At 39.9% G+C, this 17,444-nt stretch overlaps 1 protein-coding gene across 1 annotated transcript in view; it reads right to left on the bottom strand.

Moving 5' to 3' along the window:
* The window catches only part of LOC107626495 (CDPK-related kinase 5), a 9,718-nt gene continuing 5,147 nt past the window's right edge, over positions 12,874–17,444 (bottom strand). Inside the window, exons 2-11 of the mRNA XM_016329391.2 lie at positions 16,471–16,601; positions 16,318–16,359; positions 16,099–16,207; positions 15,894–15,972; positions 15,399–15,695; positions 15,207–15,319; positions 14,472–14,579; positions 14,327–14,389; positions 14,057–14,224; positions 12,874–13,511 (exon numbers count right to left, since the gene is read on the bottom strand). Coding sequence (XP_016184877.1) covers positions 13,374–13,511; positions 14,057–14,224; positions 14,327–14,389; positions 14,472–14,579; positions 15,207–15,319; positions 15,399–15,695; positions 15,894–15,972; positions 16,099–16,207; positions 16,318–16,359; positions 16,471–16,601 — 1,248 coding nt within the window. The 3' untranslated portion in view covers positions 12,874–13,373. The remainder of the gene's footprint in view (positions 13,512–14,056; positions 14,225–14,326; positions 14,390–14,471; positions 14,580–15,206; positions 15,320–15,398; positions 15,696–15,893; positions 15,973–16,098; positions 16,208–16,317; positions 16,360–16,470; positions 16,602–17,444) is intronic.

The following is a 17,444-nucleotide window of genomic DNA, read 5'->3' as shown; positions in this document are numbered from 1 at the left end:
CTCCGGCTGCTGAGACGAGATCTAAAACCAAGGCGGGAAAAGGTAAGTTGCCCGCAATTTGTACATGTCCCATAGCATTCCGGATGTGTCTTGGTAGGTTCAGAGGCTGGTCTGTAAGAATGCACCATAGTAGAACAACCATGTCTGCAGTGAAGGAGGACTCGTGGGTACTCGGAAAGACGTAATGAGATATAATCTGTGCCCACACGCGAGCCTCCAAGGTAAGTGCAGAAGCCAATATTCCCTTAGATCGGGAACGATGGTATCCGTAGATCCATCTGTTGCCAGGTAGTGCGATAACTCTGAGAACAGCATCCCAGTCAAATTGGTACATCTGGTGCTTGAGTACGGCCTCTTGAAATGTGTCCTGTCCTTCTGGAGTAGGGGGAAGATCTAAAGCTCGCTGAATGGCCTCTTCTGTAATGGGGACTTGCTTCTGTCGGACATAGACAGACTGCAGGGTTGGCAGGTGAAAATTAGAGTAGAACTCGACTACCCAGGAAAGATTAACCTGCCGTGGCTGTCTCTGTAGGAAACTCCATTGTCTTCGTTCAATTTGCGGCTCAACAAATTCAGCAATACTGGTCGGGAGGATAAGAAGGTATTCATTGTTGTAACTCCTTTCTGCCAGGATGGGGAACATCTGCTCACAGTAGCGATTGGTAAATCGCGCAGTGTCCTTTGCTGGGAAGGCTTTCTCTTTTTTATCAACCTTTATAATCCTCTTAATTCTTTTTTTTTTTTGAGGGCTTAACTGCAGTTGAGGATGGCTCTGCCACTAATGCCCCTTTTGTTCCTCTTCTTGCTGGTGGTTTGGGAGTAGCTTTCTCCTTTCCTTTCTTGGTGGCCATCCTAAAAGAAAGAAAAGAGAAAGTAGGTTAAAATGTCAAGGGTTAGAGCAAGGAAGAGAATGGGAAAGGTGGTAATCAATGCACATTAAAAGATGAATGATGTTAACACATGGTCATGACTACATGTGAAAAATCATCAACGGAAATATAGCAAGTGCACATGATGACAATTAAATGCAAGGTGTTTATTGGCATGCAGACAAAGGCATGAGTAGCATAGATCAAGCATTCAATGTTCAAGTTAGATTACCAAGCTTTTCAAACTAATAACCTGTTTGTAATGACAATTATATTGAATTAATATGATATGAAAAAGGGTTTTGTGAAAACCAAGTATTTTAGAGTAGTAGGATAAAAGATATCGAAAAACAGTGCACAATGCCATACGGGCGTTTTCACAAACACATAGCATGCATGGTAAATAAGCTAATGAAAATAATAAATTGAACATGCAAGCAATCCTTAAAAATTAATATATAATTGCCAAATAATTTTGCAACAATCCACAAGCATATCATAACAAACAATGACCCAAATAAATTTCCAACACCAATTAAAAGAAAAAGAAAGAAAAAGAAAACATTGATAATGAAAGTAAAAAGAAAAAAAAGAACGGAAGAAGAAAACATAAAATAAAGAAGAAGAATAGAAAAGTAAGGAGGGAAGAAGAAAAGAAAAACCTTGAAAATGGTGGTGAGAGAAAGAGAAAGTAGAAAGTGAGAAAGAGGGAAGAAGGAAGAAAGGGGAAGAAAGAAATAAGAAGGGAAAATAAAAAGTAGGATTTGGGGAAGAGAAAGATAAGATATTTTGGCAGATTAGGATAAGCTGTGCGGCGCAAGCGACGCGGACGCGTGGGGTACGCGTTTGCGCGGATGGCGCTTATATGAATCGATGCGGTCGCATCGGTCACGCGGACGCGTGACTTGTTCGGTGCTACTGGCGCGAGGGTAGCCTCGCGCTCGCACAACTCTCTGTTCGAAACTCATTGTTGCCAAATTCCAGGGTGACGCGTTCGCGTGGTGGACGCGATCGCGTGGGTGGCCAATATTGGAATACGACGCGGACGCGTGGGGCACGCGTTCACGTGGTAAGGCTTGTGTGTCTAGCGCCAGTCCAGCCCTACTCCAGCACAACTTTCGGCCATGCACCCTTTCTTACGTCAATTTTCAGGTCATGCGTCCGCGTGGGTGACGCGGACGCGTGGGAGGCATTTTTCCCACATGACGCGAACGCGTCAGTGACGCAGTCGCGTAGATCAATCTGTGCCTAAGGCACGCCTCCAGCCACGCTCTCGTGTGACTTTCTATTCGATTTATTTTTCTTTCTTACTCACCTGCGACGCGGACGCGTCGGCAACGCTGTCGCGTCGCGTGTCCTTTTTTTTATGCAATGTGCAAATGAAGATGTAAACTATAGGCACTAGTACTGAGAAGAGTTATTGAGAAAGGAAATAAAGAAATAAAAGAAAGAAATTATCATACCACGGTGGGTTGTCTCCCACCCAGCACTTTGCTTTAACGTCCTTAAGTTGGACGCTCCACTAGCTTAGTCTTCTGCTGTGGGTGGATCCTCCAAGAGGAAGACTTCTAACTCCTTGTTTTTCGTTGCCTTCTCACCATGATATAGCTTTAAGCGATGTCCATTAACTTTGATGAATTCAGAGCTCGAAGGATGACTTAGGTGGAAAACTCCGTATGGCTCGGCCTTCTCTACTCTATATGGACCTTCCCATCTTGATCTCAACTTGCCTGGCATGAGCCTCAGTCTAGAGTTGTAAAGGAGGACAAAGTCCCCAGGTTGGAACTCTCTACTCTTGATGTGCTTATCATGCACAGCCTTCATCTTTTCCTTGTACAGCCTTGAGTTCTCATAAGCTTCTAGGCGCAGGCTCTCTAATTCTTGCAGTTGCAACTTCCTCTCAGTTCCGGCCTTCTCAAAATCCATATTACACTCCTTTACTGCCCAAAAGGCTTTGTGCTCTACCTCAACTGGGAGGTGACAGGCTTTTCCATAAACTAAGCGGAAGGGACTCATCCCAATGGGTGTCTTGTAAGCCGTTCTGTATGCCCAGAGTGCATCTTGTAGCCTGGTGCTCCAGTTTCTTCTATGAGGTTTGACTATCTTCTGCAATATACTCTTTATCTCTCTGTTAGACACCTCAGCTTGCCCATTAGTCTGAGGATGGTAGGCTGTTGCCACTTTATGAACTATCCCATGCTTCTTCAGTAATCCTGTTAGTCTCCTGTTACAGAAATGGGTGCCTTGATCGCTCACGATTGCTCGTGGTGATCCAAAGCGACAAATAATATGGGTTCTAACAAAGGAAACAACAGTGTTAGCATCATCAGTGCGGGTAGAAATTGCTTCCACCCATTTAGAAACGTAATCTACAGCTAACAATATATAAAAATAACCATTAGAATGTGGAAATGGACCCATGAAGTCAATGCCCCAAACATAAAAAATTTCACAGAAAAGCATAGTCTGTTGAGGCATCTCATCCCTCTTGGATATATTACCAAACCTTTGGCATAGGGAACAAGATTTACAAAATTCAGCAGCGTCTTTAAAAAGAGTAGGTCACCAGAATCCACAGTCTAAAATTTTTCTAGCTGTTCTTTGAGGGCCAAAATATCCTCCACTCTCAGATGAGTGGCAGGCCACTAAAATGGACTGGAATTCTGATTGAGGCACACACCGTCTAATTACCTGGTCAGTGCCACATCTCCATAAATATGGGTCATCTAATATATAATATTTGGACTCGCTTTTCAGCTTGTCTCTTTGATGCTTAGTAAAGTTTGGAGAAAAAGTGCGGCTAACTAGATAATTAGCTACAGGCGCATACCAAGGGACTACTTCAGATACTGCTTGCAAGTTGTCGAATGGGAAATTATCATTTATAGGAGTGGAGGTATCCTTAATGTGCTCAAGGCGACTCAAGTGGTCTGCCACTAGATTCTGGTTACCACTCCTGTCCTTAATTTCTAAATCAAATTCTTGTAGTAGCAGTATCCAACGTATAAGCCTTGGTTTGGACTCCTTTTTAGCTAATAAATACTTTAGATCTGCGTGGTCTGAGTACACTACTACTTTATCACCAAGTAAATAGGCTCAGAATTTATCCAGAGAAAAAATAATAGCCAGAAGCTCTTTCTCAGTAGTAGTGTAATTAGACTAAGCAGTGTCTAAAGTCTTAGATGCATAAGCAATTACAAAAGGATCCTTACCTTCATGCTGAGCCAGCGCTGCTCCTACTGCATGGTTGGAAGCATCGCACATGATTTTAAATGGCTGGCTCCAGTCTGGTCCTCTCACAATTAGAGCTTGAGTCAGGGCGGTCTTCAGCTTATCAAATGCTTGTTTGCAATCCTCACTGAACTCGAACTCAATATCTTTCTGCAGTAGTCTGGATAAGGGTAGTGCTACCTTACTAAAGTCCTTAATGAATCTCCGGTAAAAACCTGCATGGCCAAGGAACGAACGGACTTCCCTCACAGAGGAGGGGTAAGGTAAATTAGAAATAACATCCACCTTTGCTGGATCTACAGAAATGCCAGTATGAAACACAACATGTCCTAGTACAATCCCTTGTTTTACCATAAAGTGACATTTTTCAAAATTCAATACAAGGTTCATACTGACACATCTATCTAATACTCTAGATAAACTATCCAAGCAAAGGATAAATGAATCACCATAAACGCTAAAATCATCCATAAAAACCTCCATACAGTTCTCAATAAGGTCAGAGAAAAGACTCATCATGCACCTTTAGAAAGTAGCTGGTGCATTACACAAGTCAAAGGGCATTCTCTTATAAGCATAAGTGCCAAAAGGACATGTGAAAGTAGTCTTTTCCTGATCTTCAGGAGCTATATGGATTTGAAAATAGCCTGTATGACCATCTAGAAAACAATAATGGGATTTACCTGACAGGCGATCAAGCATCAGATCAATGAATGGCAAGGAGTAATGATCTTTGCGAGTGGCTTGGTTGAGACGCCTATAGTCAATGCAAAATCTCCATGAATTCTGCACTCTAGTTGTCAGAAGCTCTCCATGCTCATTTCTTACTGTTGTGATTCCAGATTTCTTGGGCACCACTTGTACTGGACTGACCCATTCGCTATCTGAGATGGGGTAAATGATATCTGCTTCAAGTAGCCTGGTCACTTCTTTCTTGACAACTTCTAAGATGGTGGGATTCAGTCTTCTCTGAGGTTGACGGACGGGCTTTTCTCCCTCTTCTAGGAATATTCTGTGCTCACAAACTTGAGGGCTGATGCCTACTATATCCGCCAGGCTCCATCCAATTGCTTTCTTGTGTTTTCTCAGCACACTGAGTAGCTGTTCTTCTTGTTGAGAAGTGAGTTCCCTCGCAATGATAACTGGAAACTTCTGCTTGTCCTCAAGGTAAGCATACTTGAGGTGTGGAGAGAGGGGCTTTAATTCCAATTTCTGCTTATGGCCAGGCTCTGGATCATCCGGAGCTGGTGATAATGGCAAAGTGCCCTCATTGTCCTCTGAAAGTGTCCCCACACTTGGACTTTGTCCTGTGTACTTCTCCTCTAATTCCTCCTGGTGAACTTCAGCCACAGTTTCATCTATGATGTCACACTGAGAGATAGAATGATCATCCGGAGGGTGCTCCATAGCTCCATTTAAACTGAATTTCACTATTCTGCCATCTATTTCAAAAGAATAAATTCCGAAAAATGCGTCCAGCTTGAACTTTGAAGTCTTCAGAAATGGTCTTCCAAGCAGGATTGATGATGGCCTTCCTGAGTCATTAGGGGGCATTTCCAGGATATAGAAGTCAATGGAAAATATGAGCCCCTTAATGCTCACTAATACATCTTCAGTAATTCCAACCACTGTAATAATTCTTTTATCTGCTAACACAAAACGAGCTGCCGGCCTTTTTAAGGGAGGGAGCCTCAAAGTATCATATATAGACAAAGGCATTATACTAACACATGCTCCTAAATCACACATGCAGTCAGAAAATATCACACCTCCAATAGTACAGTTAACCATACATGGACCTGGATCACTACACTTTTCAGGTATTCCTCCCATTAAAGCAGATATAGAACTACCTAAAGGAATAGTTTCTAATTCATTAATTTTGTCTTTATGTATACATAAATCTTTTAGAAACTTTGCGTATTTAGGTACCTGCTGAATAACATCAAAAAGGGGAACAGTTACCTCAACCTTTTTGAATATTTCTACCATTTTGGGATCAAGTTCCATCTGCTTCCTGGGCTTCCTTGCAATTTGTGGAAATGGAATAGGAAGGGTGTTTACTGCAGCGTCTGCATCCTTTGGTGCTTCTTTCTGTGGTTGAGCTTCTTCTTCTTCAACCATGTCTTGTATGTCCTCTTCCTCTTCAGCATCCTCTACTTCTACCACCTCTTCAGCTGAAGCATGTTCTGATGGGATTGGCTCCTCCTGATTCCTCTCTTACAGTGTGGTTCTGGACCTTAGGGTGATGGCATTGATGCCACCCTTTGGATTGGGTAAGGGTTGAGAAGGAATTCCACTGGAGCTTGCATGTTGAGTGTTTGAGGTATTGGATGATCCCAGCTGAGAGATGAGAGCTTGTATAGCGGATGTTAGACCGTTAAGTGAACTTTCCATGTTCCTTTGTCCTTGCGCAATGGATTGAAGCGCCTCGTCACTCGGAAAGGAATTAGATTGAGTGATCTGTGGAACTTGTTGTTGGTTGTGCTATGCTCCTTGGGATTGCCTCAGGTGAGGTGCTCTGTAAGGCTGGTTCTGATTTTGCTGCCTGTTGTTGTTATTATTCCACCTCTGATTTCCTTGATTGTGTCTGCCTCCTCTATTATTGTTGTCCCTCCAACTCTGGTTAGAATTATCCCTCCAACCTTGGTTGAAATTGTCCTGCCATCCATGGTTGTAGCTGCCACCTTGGTTGTATCCTTGGTTGGGGCGGTCATAGAAGTTATGAGTGGCTGCCACAGTGTTGTCTTCCTGCTGGAGCTGCGAACATTCATCAGTATAGTGGCTATAATCAACACAGATCCCGCACACTCTCTGTGGGACTAACTGTTGGCTTTGCTGCGTTTGTTGTTGATTCAACTGCATCTGCTTCAGTAAGTTGGTCATTTCACATATACTCTGAGTCAGAGCAGTAGTCTGCTTGCTAGAAGATACCTCTGCAACAGCTTTTGACCGGCTTTGTTTCTGCCTGTGATTCCGAGTAGATTCAGCTAAGTCGCTGATCAATTGCCATGCCTCATCAGTGGTCTTGTACTTTTTCATAGACCCATTGCTAGCACTTTCCAATGTGGTCTTATCTTGAGGCCTCATGCCCTGTGTGACGTAGCCGAGCAACACTAGCTTGTCAATCATATAGTGGGGGCATGCTTTCAAAAGATTGTTGAAGCGTTCCCAGTATTCGTAGAGAGTCTCGGACTCGTCCTGAACAATCATGGAAATGTCTATCCTCAGTTTATCAGTAACTTCAGCTGGAAAGAATTTTTCCAAAAATTCTCTTCTAAGTGTATCCCAGTCAGAAACAGTTGTTGCGGGTTGAGTGTAGTACCACTCTCTCACCTTTCCCTCAAGAGAGAACGGGAAGGCTTTTAACAGAAAAGAAGTTTCATCTGCACCATCACGCCTGACAGTAGAACAGGCTGCTTGGAAATTCCTAAGGTGCTTGATAGGCTCTTGAGCAGGTAAGCCATGAAACTTAGGCATCAAGTTGAGTAGTGCAGTCTTTATTTCAAAATCTGTAGCCACTGCTGGGTAATGCGCTTGAAACGGTTGCATTGTAAAATCAGGGGCTCCAGCCTCCTGGATCGTAACTCTCCTAGGTGGTGCCATGTCACCTGCACGTAAATCAACCGAATCAGTAGAAAGGGAGCTTGTTTCTTCCTTACGTGACGTTTCAGATTCGCCCTCGGGGAGGACTAGCCGACGCCGAGCTTGCCTTATACGTGAAATAGTTCTTTCAATTTCAGGATCAAATACTGGCAAGCTTGGATCAGGAAGTGAACGCGTCATTTAACAAAAGAAACATGCAGCTCATAGTAGCAAAAAAATATAAAATGCAAATAAATAAATTTCAATCAATAACTTAGCACTCTATTGCAACACCCCGGCAACGGCGCCAAAAATTGACGTGGCGGAAATTGGCGAGTTAAAAAATTATTATAAGAGATACGTTGCAAGTATAGTTCTTAACCAACCAAAAATCCACTTATCAATTTAGAAGGGTTGTCACAAAATTAGAATTAAAATACTGGCAGTATAAATCCCAGGTCGTCTCCCGACGAGTTGCAGAAAGATATGCTATTTTATTAATCAGGTGTTTTCCAAAAGGGTTTGAATTTGATAGACAGGAAATTAAATCAGAGAATTTATGTAATTTAAATAAAAACCTTGACCGGGAGTAGATTAGTCGGAAATCCTATCCTTGTTGGAGTTATTGAAGGTTGTCTACTCAGTTATCCTTTACCAGATAAAGGAAAGTCAAGCAAGTTGGAAATCAGTTTCTATTCACAAGTTCTAATCCTCTCCCTTGGGAAGGACTAGTGTCAGTGATTAGAGGGCGACCCAACGCTAAACCCAATTATAATTTTACTCTTGAGCATTCCAACTCAAGGTTCTCCTTTCAACCAACTCCCAATCAAGTTATGAAACTACTCGCTCATTATGAATGTAAAATTCACGAAATAAGAAAGTGAAATAAAGAAAGACATGATAAATAATAATCAAAAGGATCAATAAAAAAATAAAAATAGTTCTTGTATTAATAAATTCTAAAAATAATCCAATAGTAACTCTGAATAAATTAAGGATATGAAAGAGTAAGTAACAAGTAAGGAAACAAACTAGAATGATGAAGTCTTGACGGAGGTAATAACCCTTCTCAATATCCCAATCCAAAAAGCAATAAAATCAAAAATTCTAAGAACTATAAATGTGTAGAGAGAAAATCTAGAGGAGGAGTAAATTCAGATCTAAAAACTAAAATTATACCGAATGAATATTGTTCTTGGTCTCTGCATGTTCTCTAGCTCTAATATGCTTTTCTGGGCCGAAAACTGGGTCAAAACAAGGCCCAAAATCGCCCCCAGTGAATTCTGCAGATTCTGCAGATCGTGCACGTCACGCAATCGCGTCATCCAGCGTTTTGCCTTGCCACGCGTGCGCGTCGTCCACGCATTCGCGTCACTTGTGCAGTTTCCAATCCATGCGTTCGCGTCAGGCACGCGAGCACGTCACTGCAATTTCCTCTAATTCGCGCGGTCGCGTGAGCCATGCGTCCGCGTCGCTTTTCGTTGGTCATCTCCTCAATTTCTTGTGTTCCTTCCATTTTTGCAAGCCTCCTTTCCAATCTCCAAGTCATTCATGCCCTATAAAGCCTGAAACACTTAACACACAGATCACGGCATCGAATGAAATAAAGGAGAATTAAAATACATAATTAAAAGTCTCTAGGAAGCAAGTTTTCAACCATGGAGTAATTTTGGGAAGGAATTGTAAATACATGCTAATTTAATGAATAAGTGGGTAAATATTTGATAAAACCACACAATTAAACACAATATAAACCATAAAACCCTGTTTTACAAATTTAAACTTTGTTTTCAACTATTTCACCTTTCCAACAAGGTTGTAAGCTTCTATCACACCCTTTTAAGACTCTTGGGCCTAATTTTGGATATTTAAAACATGGGAAAGAATTTAAGGATTTTAGATGATATTATTTGGAAAATTAGAAAAATGGAGGCCTAGGTTTCTGGCGTTCTGAGGACGGTTCGATGGTATGTGATGAATGGTTGGTGTATGAGATGAGGATCGAAGAACTGTTGAGTTCGGAATAAAAATGTGAATTTACAGTGGTTGAGATGAGTCGAGGGCTCGAATGTGTGATGAGGAATCACTGATGTATTGAAAATATTTTCTGAAAAACCACTGAACTACTGTTTTATGATTATGAGATGCTATGCGCTCGGTAGGGACGGCGGTTCGATCCTGCCTGTCAAGGTAGCGGCGGCGGCGTAAGGACGGTGGTTGGATCCCACTTACGTTGAGATGCGAGGTCGGTGGCAAGAGTATTCCGCTCGCATCCCTTCGGATCATCAGAGTGTGCAGGCACAAAATTCTGGACAGTGATCCGAGCACTATATCTCGGGGGTTCCTAATAATGATTCCGAAGGACGACATCTCCATGGAGATGTGTTGGGTTGGCAGTTGAACCGACAATGTGATATCACAGCCAGTAGGACAGGCATTCATCATGTGCATCTTCTATCTGTTTGTTTGCTTTGCCGACTTATAATTGTATGCCTATTTGTATAACATGTCTAAATGCTATTTGAGTTACTTGCTTTATATGCCTCTACTTGTGTTTTACTTGCATTGTATATAACTGTGTTTGCTACTGGGATTGAGGAGGTTCGGAAGGCGGTGGCGATGGGATCGCATGGAGGATCGGTTGGTAAAGGCTGTGGAACAGCGGTGTTTGATTAGCATAGAATCCCTTAAGATAGAATACCCTATTTATTTATACTAAGGTTTATATTATTATGCTTTATTGTTTTAGTATGCCTTAAGATGAGATCTTGTGATGGATATGGAGCTTAGGATTGCCTTTGGCGTCCCGGGGTCTTATATCCTACATCATTGAGCACTGTTACCATACTGAGAACCTCCGGTTCTCATACCATATTTCTATTATGTTTTTCAGATGCAGGTCGCAACCCACCTCGATGAGTTGTCTGGTTGGTGACAGAAGCGGAGGATTCGGATACCTTTTGGGTCTTTTGATTTATTTTGTGTATACATCTCTCACTTTTGTATTTTGTTTTTGTCTAGAGGCTTGTATTTGAGAGAACAAAATTGTATAAGCTGTTTTTTTTAATGTCTAGTTCTTTTTTGCCTGTATTTGGCTAGCCGGCTTAAACTCCGCGAGCCATGGCTAGTTTCTTATGATATTACACTATTATACTATTATCTTTGTTTATATTACATCTGTTTCTTATGCTTTAAGTTAGAAGTTTCGTTAGTACGTTTGAGCTTTTCGAATCCTCTTTTGAGCTATATTCTTCATCGGACTTCTAGAATATATTAACCCTTTTTATACATTATATGTATCAGCTTTAGAACTGTCGTAACCTTTGATTAACCTTTGCTTTACGACGCGAGGTAAAGCCTAGGCTAATTAGGGTGTTACAGCGAGCAACGAGCTGTTGCAAGCATCGATTGGCAGCGGGGAGACGAGGCATAGCTACCGGCGAGAGACACGGAGACGAGGTCTATGAGTGAGGCACCGCTGCTGTGTGTCCTGTTCTTCTGCTTGACTGCACGGAGAGAAGCGAGATGGTGCATGGACGACGCGACAAGACGGCGACTATGCGGCTCTGTGAGAGTAAGAAGTTGAGGCGCCATTTTAGCCCGTCTCAGAGTGAGAGAGCGAGAGTGTATTCGGGAAGGGGAAGGGAGAATTAGGGTTGGGAAATTTTTACTTATTATTGATTTAATTTAATTATTAATTACATCTAAGTAATTAGTCTAGGAATGCTGCCATCTCAGCAAAACACGATGACCATGTCAGCAGCGTGGTCGCCGAAGATGTGCTCCAGTGAATTCGAGGGCACGCTTGTCAAGTTTTAAAATCTTTTAGGAATTATTTTGTCAATAACAAAAGTCAAGTACTATTTTCTCAGCGTCAAAATCTTTCGGTTACCAATTCGGCATTTACCTCTTTAGAATAAAAATAAAATAAAATAAACTCAATGTTAAGTTAGGGTTGTTACCTAAAGATAACGCGCTGGGTAAAGATGACACTGGCAGATGGTGGCTGATGAGTGGAGCTACGGAGAGAGAGAGAGAGAGAGAGAGAGAGAGAGAGAGGATTTCATCACGAAACTTAAGTATTCAAATTACTGTAGGATTTTTCGGCAGAAGAATCCGACAATAAAAGTAGTTTCATTAAATAAAACGGTGCGTTCCACCAAAATGAGTTACTATTGAAAATTTCTGCCAAAAAATTCAATTGTAAAACGCACGCCAAATTAAATACATTACGTGCCATCTGTTATCGTCGGATTTTTTGGTAGAAATATAAATCCGATGGTACCGGTTCAAGCTCAACGAAAGTAGTTATCAAACAGTCTCTAAACGAAATTGCCGGTAGTTTCTGTCCTAAAATCCGGCGATAATCAGCACATTTTTTGTAGTGAATCCAAGTTGAGACTTTGAATTGTTAACCATGCTCGCCAAGTATTGGAGTTATCTTCATCCAGTTTTTTTGGAATGGGAATCAACGCTTGCTTTGAAGATGAACTCGAGATGACGAAGCCCATGATCAAGAACTTGATCATGTGACTGTTGATACCATATGATGTTTTCTAATAGATGAGGTAAAGGGAGAAAGAGTGGCAGATTGAATGTAAAGAGTGGAAGTATTATTGCATGTATTTGTTTATGAATGTATATATCAATTACACATTGAGAGTCGTCTGTTTTATATAGGCAGAGCTTTACACCCTCATGCACGTAACAAACCCAAGATCAAGAGAATAATAATGTGATTCTCGCACATATATATCTTAGTATGTTTTTTTTCCTTTATAATCCTTTTTGTCGAAAAAAGTTCCAATCTGTTAGAAAAAAAAAGAAACAAATGCCTCATGAGCTACTATTCGTTGCCTTTTAAATCCTTTTACTTAGTTTAAGAAATATAATTTTTAATAAAAATCATGGATAAATATAATTTTGGATTTTTGGTCCAGCTAAATGTATGGCCCAATTTTGCAAAAGATCCAGAACTAAAACTTTTAATCTCTTCGTTAACAATGAATTACTTGTGATTAATAAAATTTAATGGCTTTAACTTAGTTAGTTCACTAATCCAGTTAAATAAATATGGAGAGTTTGAATCTCGGCCTTCATTAGCTATCAACAAATCTTTAAAAAAAATGTAGATTCCCAACGGATAGTTTTTGGTCTCCCGAGTTAAGGAAAACCAAAAAGAAAAAAATTTAATGGGTATAGATCCCTGCAATTGCAGTTGGTGCCGATATCGTACTTGACTCACGTGAATGGACAAAAACAACTAGGCAATAGGTGTCATCGAGGAAATCTATCCTCGCAGTGTCCACAGGTTTAGATTTTTTCACAATCTACACCATAGCATTCCCCGTAATAATCACAAAAGATATTATAAACTAGAAACTTTAACACACTACAGCTTTACAGTGGACAATTACAATTACAATTACAAATGCCTGTGGGAGCAGGCTATGATTCCTGCTCCATGTGGACAAGATATTTAGCCTAAGAAAAAGGATTGTAAAACACCAATTCGATGATTTCTTCTAAGCAAAATATAATGTTGAAGTAGCAAATATTCTTTCATGTGATGATGATGCTTTGACCAGCATATAGTTTTTCTTTTTTTTTTCTTTCTTTCTTCTTTTGATTGACCAGATCCATCATGCATCATGGTTGGTGAACACACGCAAGCTCTTGGGTCTCATTCTATTGAGGTTTGGCGAGACTACGAGACGGACCATGCAGCAATTTGACAAACCCAAGGAAGCTTAGTTTTCCATCAGTGTGCCTAATCCAGTCATGGAGAACTGCGTGAACAGGAACAGATGGACCAAGTCCTAGCTCCTGCGATTGTTTAGATAAAAACCATACATGAGAAGAGAATGATGTTGGATTTTCGTGGAGCAATGAGTGAAATTACATAATCCTCGAATTTCTCTACATTCACGCCATATTAAACTCACCTTAGAGGGACAAATTAATATCCGAAATTGTTAGAAATTAGAGTAAATGCTATTTTCGGTTTCTGATTATTTGTCGAAAGACAAAGCGCCCTTCCACGATTCGAAAATCTTTAACCGGTCTCGAACCATCTAAGTAACTGGTCTAAACATCCCATGTTACTTGTCTAAATAGGTCCTGACACGAGTAGGTCAACGTTTTTACAAGGACCACTTAGACTATTTACTTAGATGGTTGGGACGATTAGAGATTTTTGAACTAGAGAGACACTTTGTCCTTCATGGTCAGGAAATGGATAGGACATTTACTCTAGAAATTAATTTCAGAAATTGTTAGATATATCCATTTGTATTACCAGTTTACCACTGTAAGAAAAAGCTCGGAAGATATGGTTGGATAAACTATTATTGCAATAAAATCAATCATACCGAAGCTAGCTCCTCAATGACTATGGACCTGTTTCCATCCTTTTCAAAAAGCTCATAGGCGCAGCGAGCATGTTGCTCCCACCGGTCGAGCGCTTCAAGTTGATGAACACTAAGAGTTGCTGCACAGAACTCGTCAAAATCCATCCTTCTAAACTGCAATGCATTAAGCTGCCACCCAAAAACCGTTTGTATCAGTAATCAATAAGCCAACATTACAATAAGGCGTTATATATATATAGAGGCATTCTACAGTTAAATCACAGCACTTACCGATCCCAAAAAATCAGGAATGCGCGACTCCTTCATAGCATCAGTTGCATTCTTCATCAAGGCCTGCCAGGTCAAATTTGAGTCTTTAAACAGGATCCTTTTAAAAAAGTATATGAAAAGAATTGGAAGAGACGAAAAAACCAACCGCTTTGATATTTTCTAAGCTAATGGTGCCATTTTTGTTTGGTTCTAAAAGTGCAAACTGCTCTTTCAAATAGTACAGCTCGTCAACAGCTAACGTCTTCGACAGAGCCTGCCGTAGTGTGCAAGAAAATAACACGCTAGTAAGTTATCACTAAACATGCATCCAATACTTGATCAACAAATAGAGACAAACAAAATTGGAGAAAGAAGCAAACACTTTTCCATCAGTAGACTAACATGCATCTGATTCAGCTTTTTAGGCTTAAAAACCATCATTCTATAGATTTGTACAAATTTTATACAATAATCGCCATTTAAAAGAATCCAATTTCAGCATTTTTGAGAAAGCTAAATGGAGTATCTTAATAAATCAGTTTTAAACTTTTTCAACTATACAGTAAAAGATCAAGCAGTAAAATCACTCTTTTGGAAATCAGAAACAAACACAGTTGAGCGACACCCATTTGGAAACACTAAACAAAAAAACGATTCATTTTGATAGTTAGATTACTTATTCAACAGTCAACTCAGAACTCACTAATCCCAAGTTCAAACATCCTATAAAAAATAGTACACTTATTAATAAGCTGAAGAATATGAATTCATTGAGAGAACAGTTCTAGTAAAATCTAATCAAAAGATACCAAAAGAAAATTCTGAAGGTGTATTTGAAAGCCTCTTTTACATTCAGTGTCAAGTATTTGAAAGCAAGTACATTCTACATAAATATACGCACCCTTAAAGCTGCTTTTCGTAAAGACGAGGAGCGCATGTATGACTTCATGAGCTTGAACATTAGAATATCGAGGGGTGCTTTCACATCCTTATAATTTTTAATCCATGGATGGCCTGCATCATACACGGCTTAAATAAGAGAATAGAAATATAAGAACTAACAAGACCCTGCAACAACTTACAAGAAACTCACATAATGCTTGTGCTGCAGTCATTCTTTTCCTTGGATCTTTATTTAGTAGTCGCTTTACGAAATCCTTTGCTTCGTCCGACAGAGAAGGCCAAGGAGGTTCTTCGAAACTTGGATCGGCTTTCAATACAGCACGAAATATCCCTGATTCAGTCCGTGCCCAAAACGGACGGCTGCCACATAATAAAATATACGCGATTACACCAATACTCCAGATGTCGGCCTCAGTACTGTAAGCTCTATGTAGAACTTCAGGAGCCACATAGTATGCACTACCAACAATATCATTAAGCCTTTCATCTGTTAAGTACAACAAGAAGTCACGACATAATTTAAGACCAAGATATCAAGCTAACACGGGGTGAACATAAATTGAGTACAGTAATATAACATAACCAAGTTATTCTGGTAACCAAGTTCAACCAAGTTGGTCCAATAGCTTACTGGCACAATAAAATAACTTGTTACCCAACATTCCTCAATTGCGTAAATATATACCTGGTTTAACGAAATCCGACAACCCAAAGTCTATGGCCTTCAGCTCTGAGTTCTCATCTTTGGATGCGAACAAGAAGTTCTGATCCAAAAATTATCCATCTTTAGAATTCAACACGTGATAAAAGTTATAGAAATAGGAAACAGTGAAAGCTAAAATTTTGCATCGGGTTTTCGGTCAGAACAAAAAGTCTAAACTGTAGTTCACCTCGGGTTTAAGATCACGGTGCACAACACCCTGCATATGGCAAAATGCAACAACATTCAGAATTTGCGTGAGGACAGCTTTTGCATCTTCTTCGGTGTATTTCCCTCCTCTGCAAGAAGAAACAGATATCTTATAGGCTGTGACCATGAAACATTAATTCTTTAAAGCAATGCATGAATCCACGTTTTGCCAATCAACAGAAAATAATTAAACAAATACCTTGATAGTATTCTATCCAACAGCTCACCTCCTTCACACAATCTGAGATAAACAAGAATTAAAAAATTTGGATATAGGTTGCTACCAATGAGCCCAATTGTCAAAAAAGGTGGTTACAAACCACGAAAAATAAGAATGGTATTCGGAGCTTACTCCATTACTATATAGACATTATCGTGATCTTCATATGCATCATAGAACTGTACTAGATTCTTATGTCCCGTCAAAGCTCTCAATATTTTCACTTCCCTTCTCACATCCTCAATAGCAATTGCAGTTGTCATCTACAATTGAAACATACAAATCAAAATCTATTATTCTATAAAGAAAATAAAGATGATATATGTGATGTTCATGAAACAGGTGTGTATGCTTTATTTTTCACCAAGCATAAACACACCAAAGTCAAAGATGCTAAAGGTGTTTCGATCGATAAATTACTCCCTCCCGTTTCAAAATGCTGGTCCTTTTAGAAATTTTGACATATTAAGAACTGATTACATTATTAGCCATGATTACTGAGTTAATCACTAAACGATCATAACATCAATGTCATTTATAATCTAATTGCTATATAAGTCATTCTCTATCTCTCAACAGAGAGTAAGTCCTGATTTCTGAATTATTCTGCTATCTTCTAATACACTTTTCATACTAACTTAAGTGTTAGAGAAGAATGCATTTCAGAATCGTTCAGTGATATACCTTAAAGGTTTATCTACACGGAAATATATATATATACCGGAACTAGTTTTAATGATGATGCACTAATCATGATGCCCTTCATAATTTCAATAATAGCTGCATGCCCCAAGTGCATCAGATTTACTAACTAAGATGGCACGTTACTCACACCATCAATGGATCACTTTACAAAGTCTCAATGCCTTGCTGGTTGCTGCTGCCAAAAGAGAGAACACAACCCATCTTAGGGTAGAATCCGTACAAAACATCTAATCCTATCGCATAAAACTTGTTACGAATTACGCTCCAATTTCCATGGCTCAATTGTGGAAGTATCAAAGTTAATTTTGATGATCAATCAATGCATGGCAGTAAAATAATAATCATCTAGAAGACCTTGGAATCAAATATCAAGCCAAATTGGTAGTAAAATAATAAAGGTT

This window comes from Arachis ipaensis, chromosome B01 (assembly GCF_000816755.2).
Source record: "Arachis ipaensis cultivar K30076 chromosome B01, Araip1.1, whole genome shotgun sequence".
In the NCBI taxonomy this organism is placed as follows: domain Eukaryota; kingdom Viridiplantae; phylum Streptophyta; class Magnoliopsida; order Fabales; family Fabaceae; genus Arachis; species Arachis ipaensis.
This window is presented reverse-complemented; position numbering and strand designations above follow the sequence as displayed.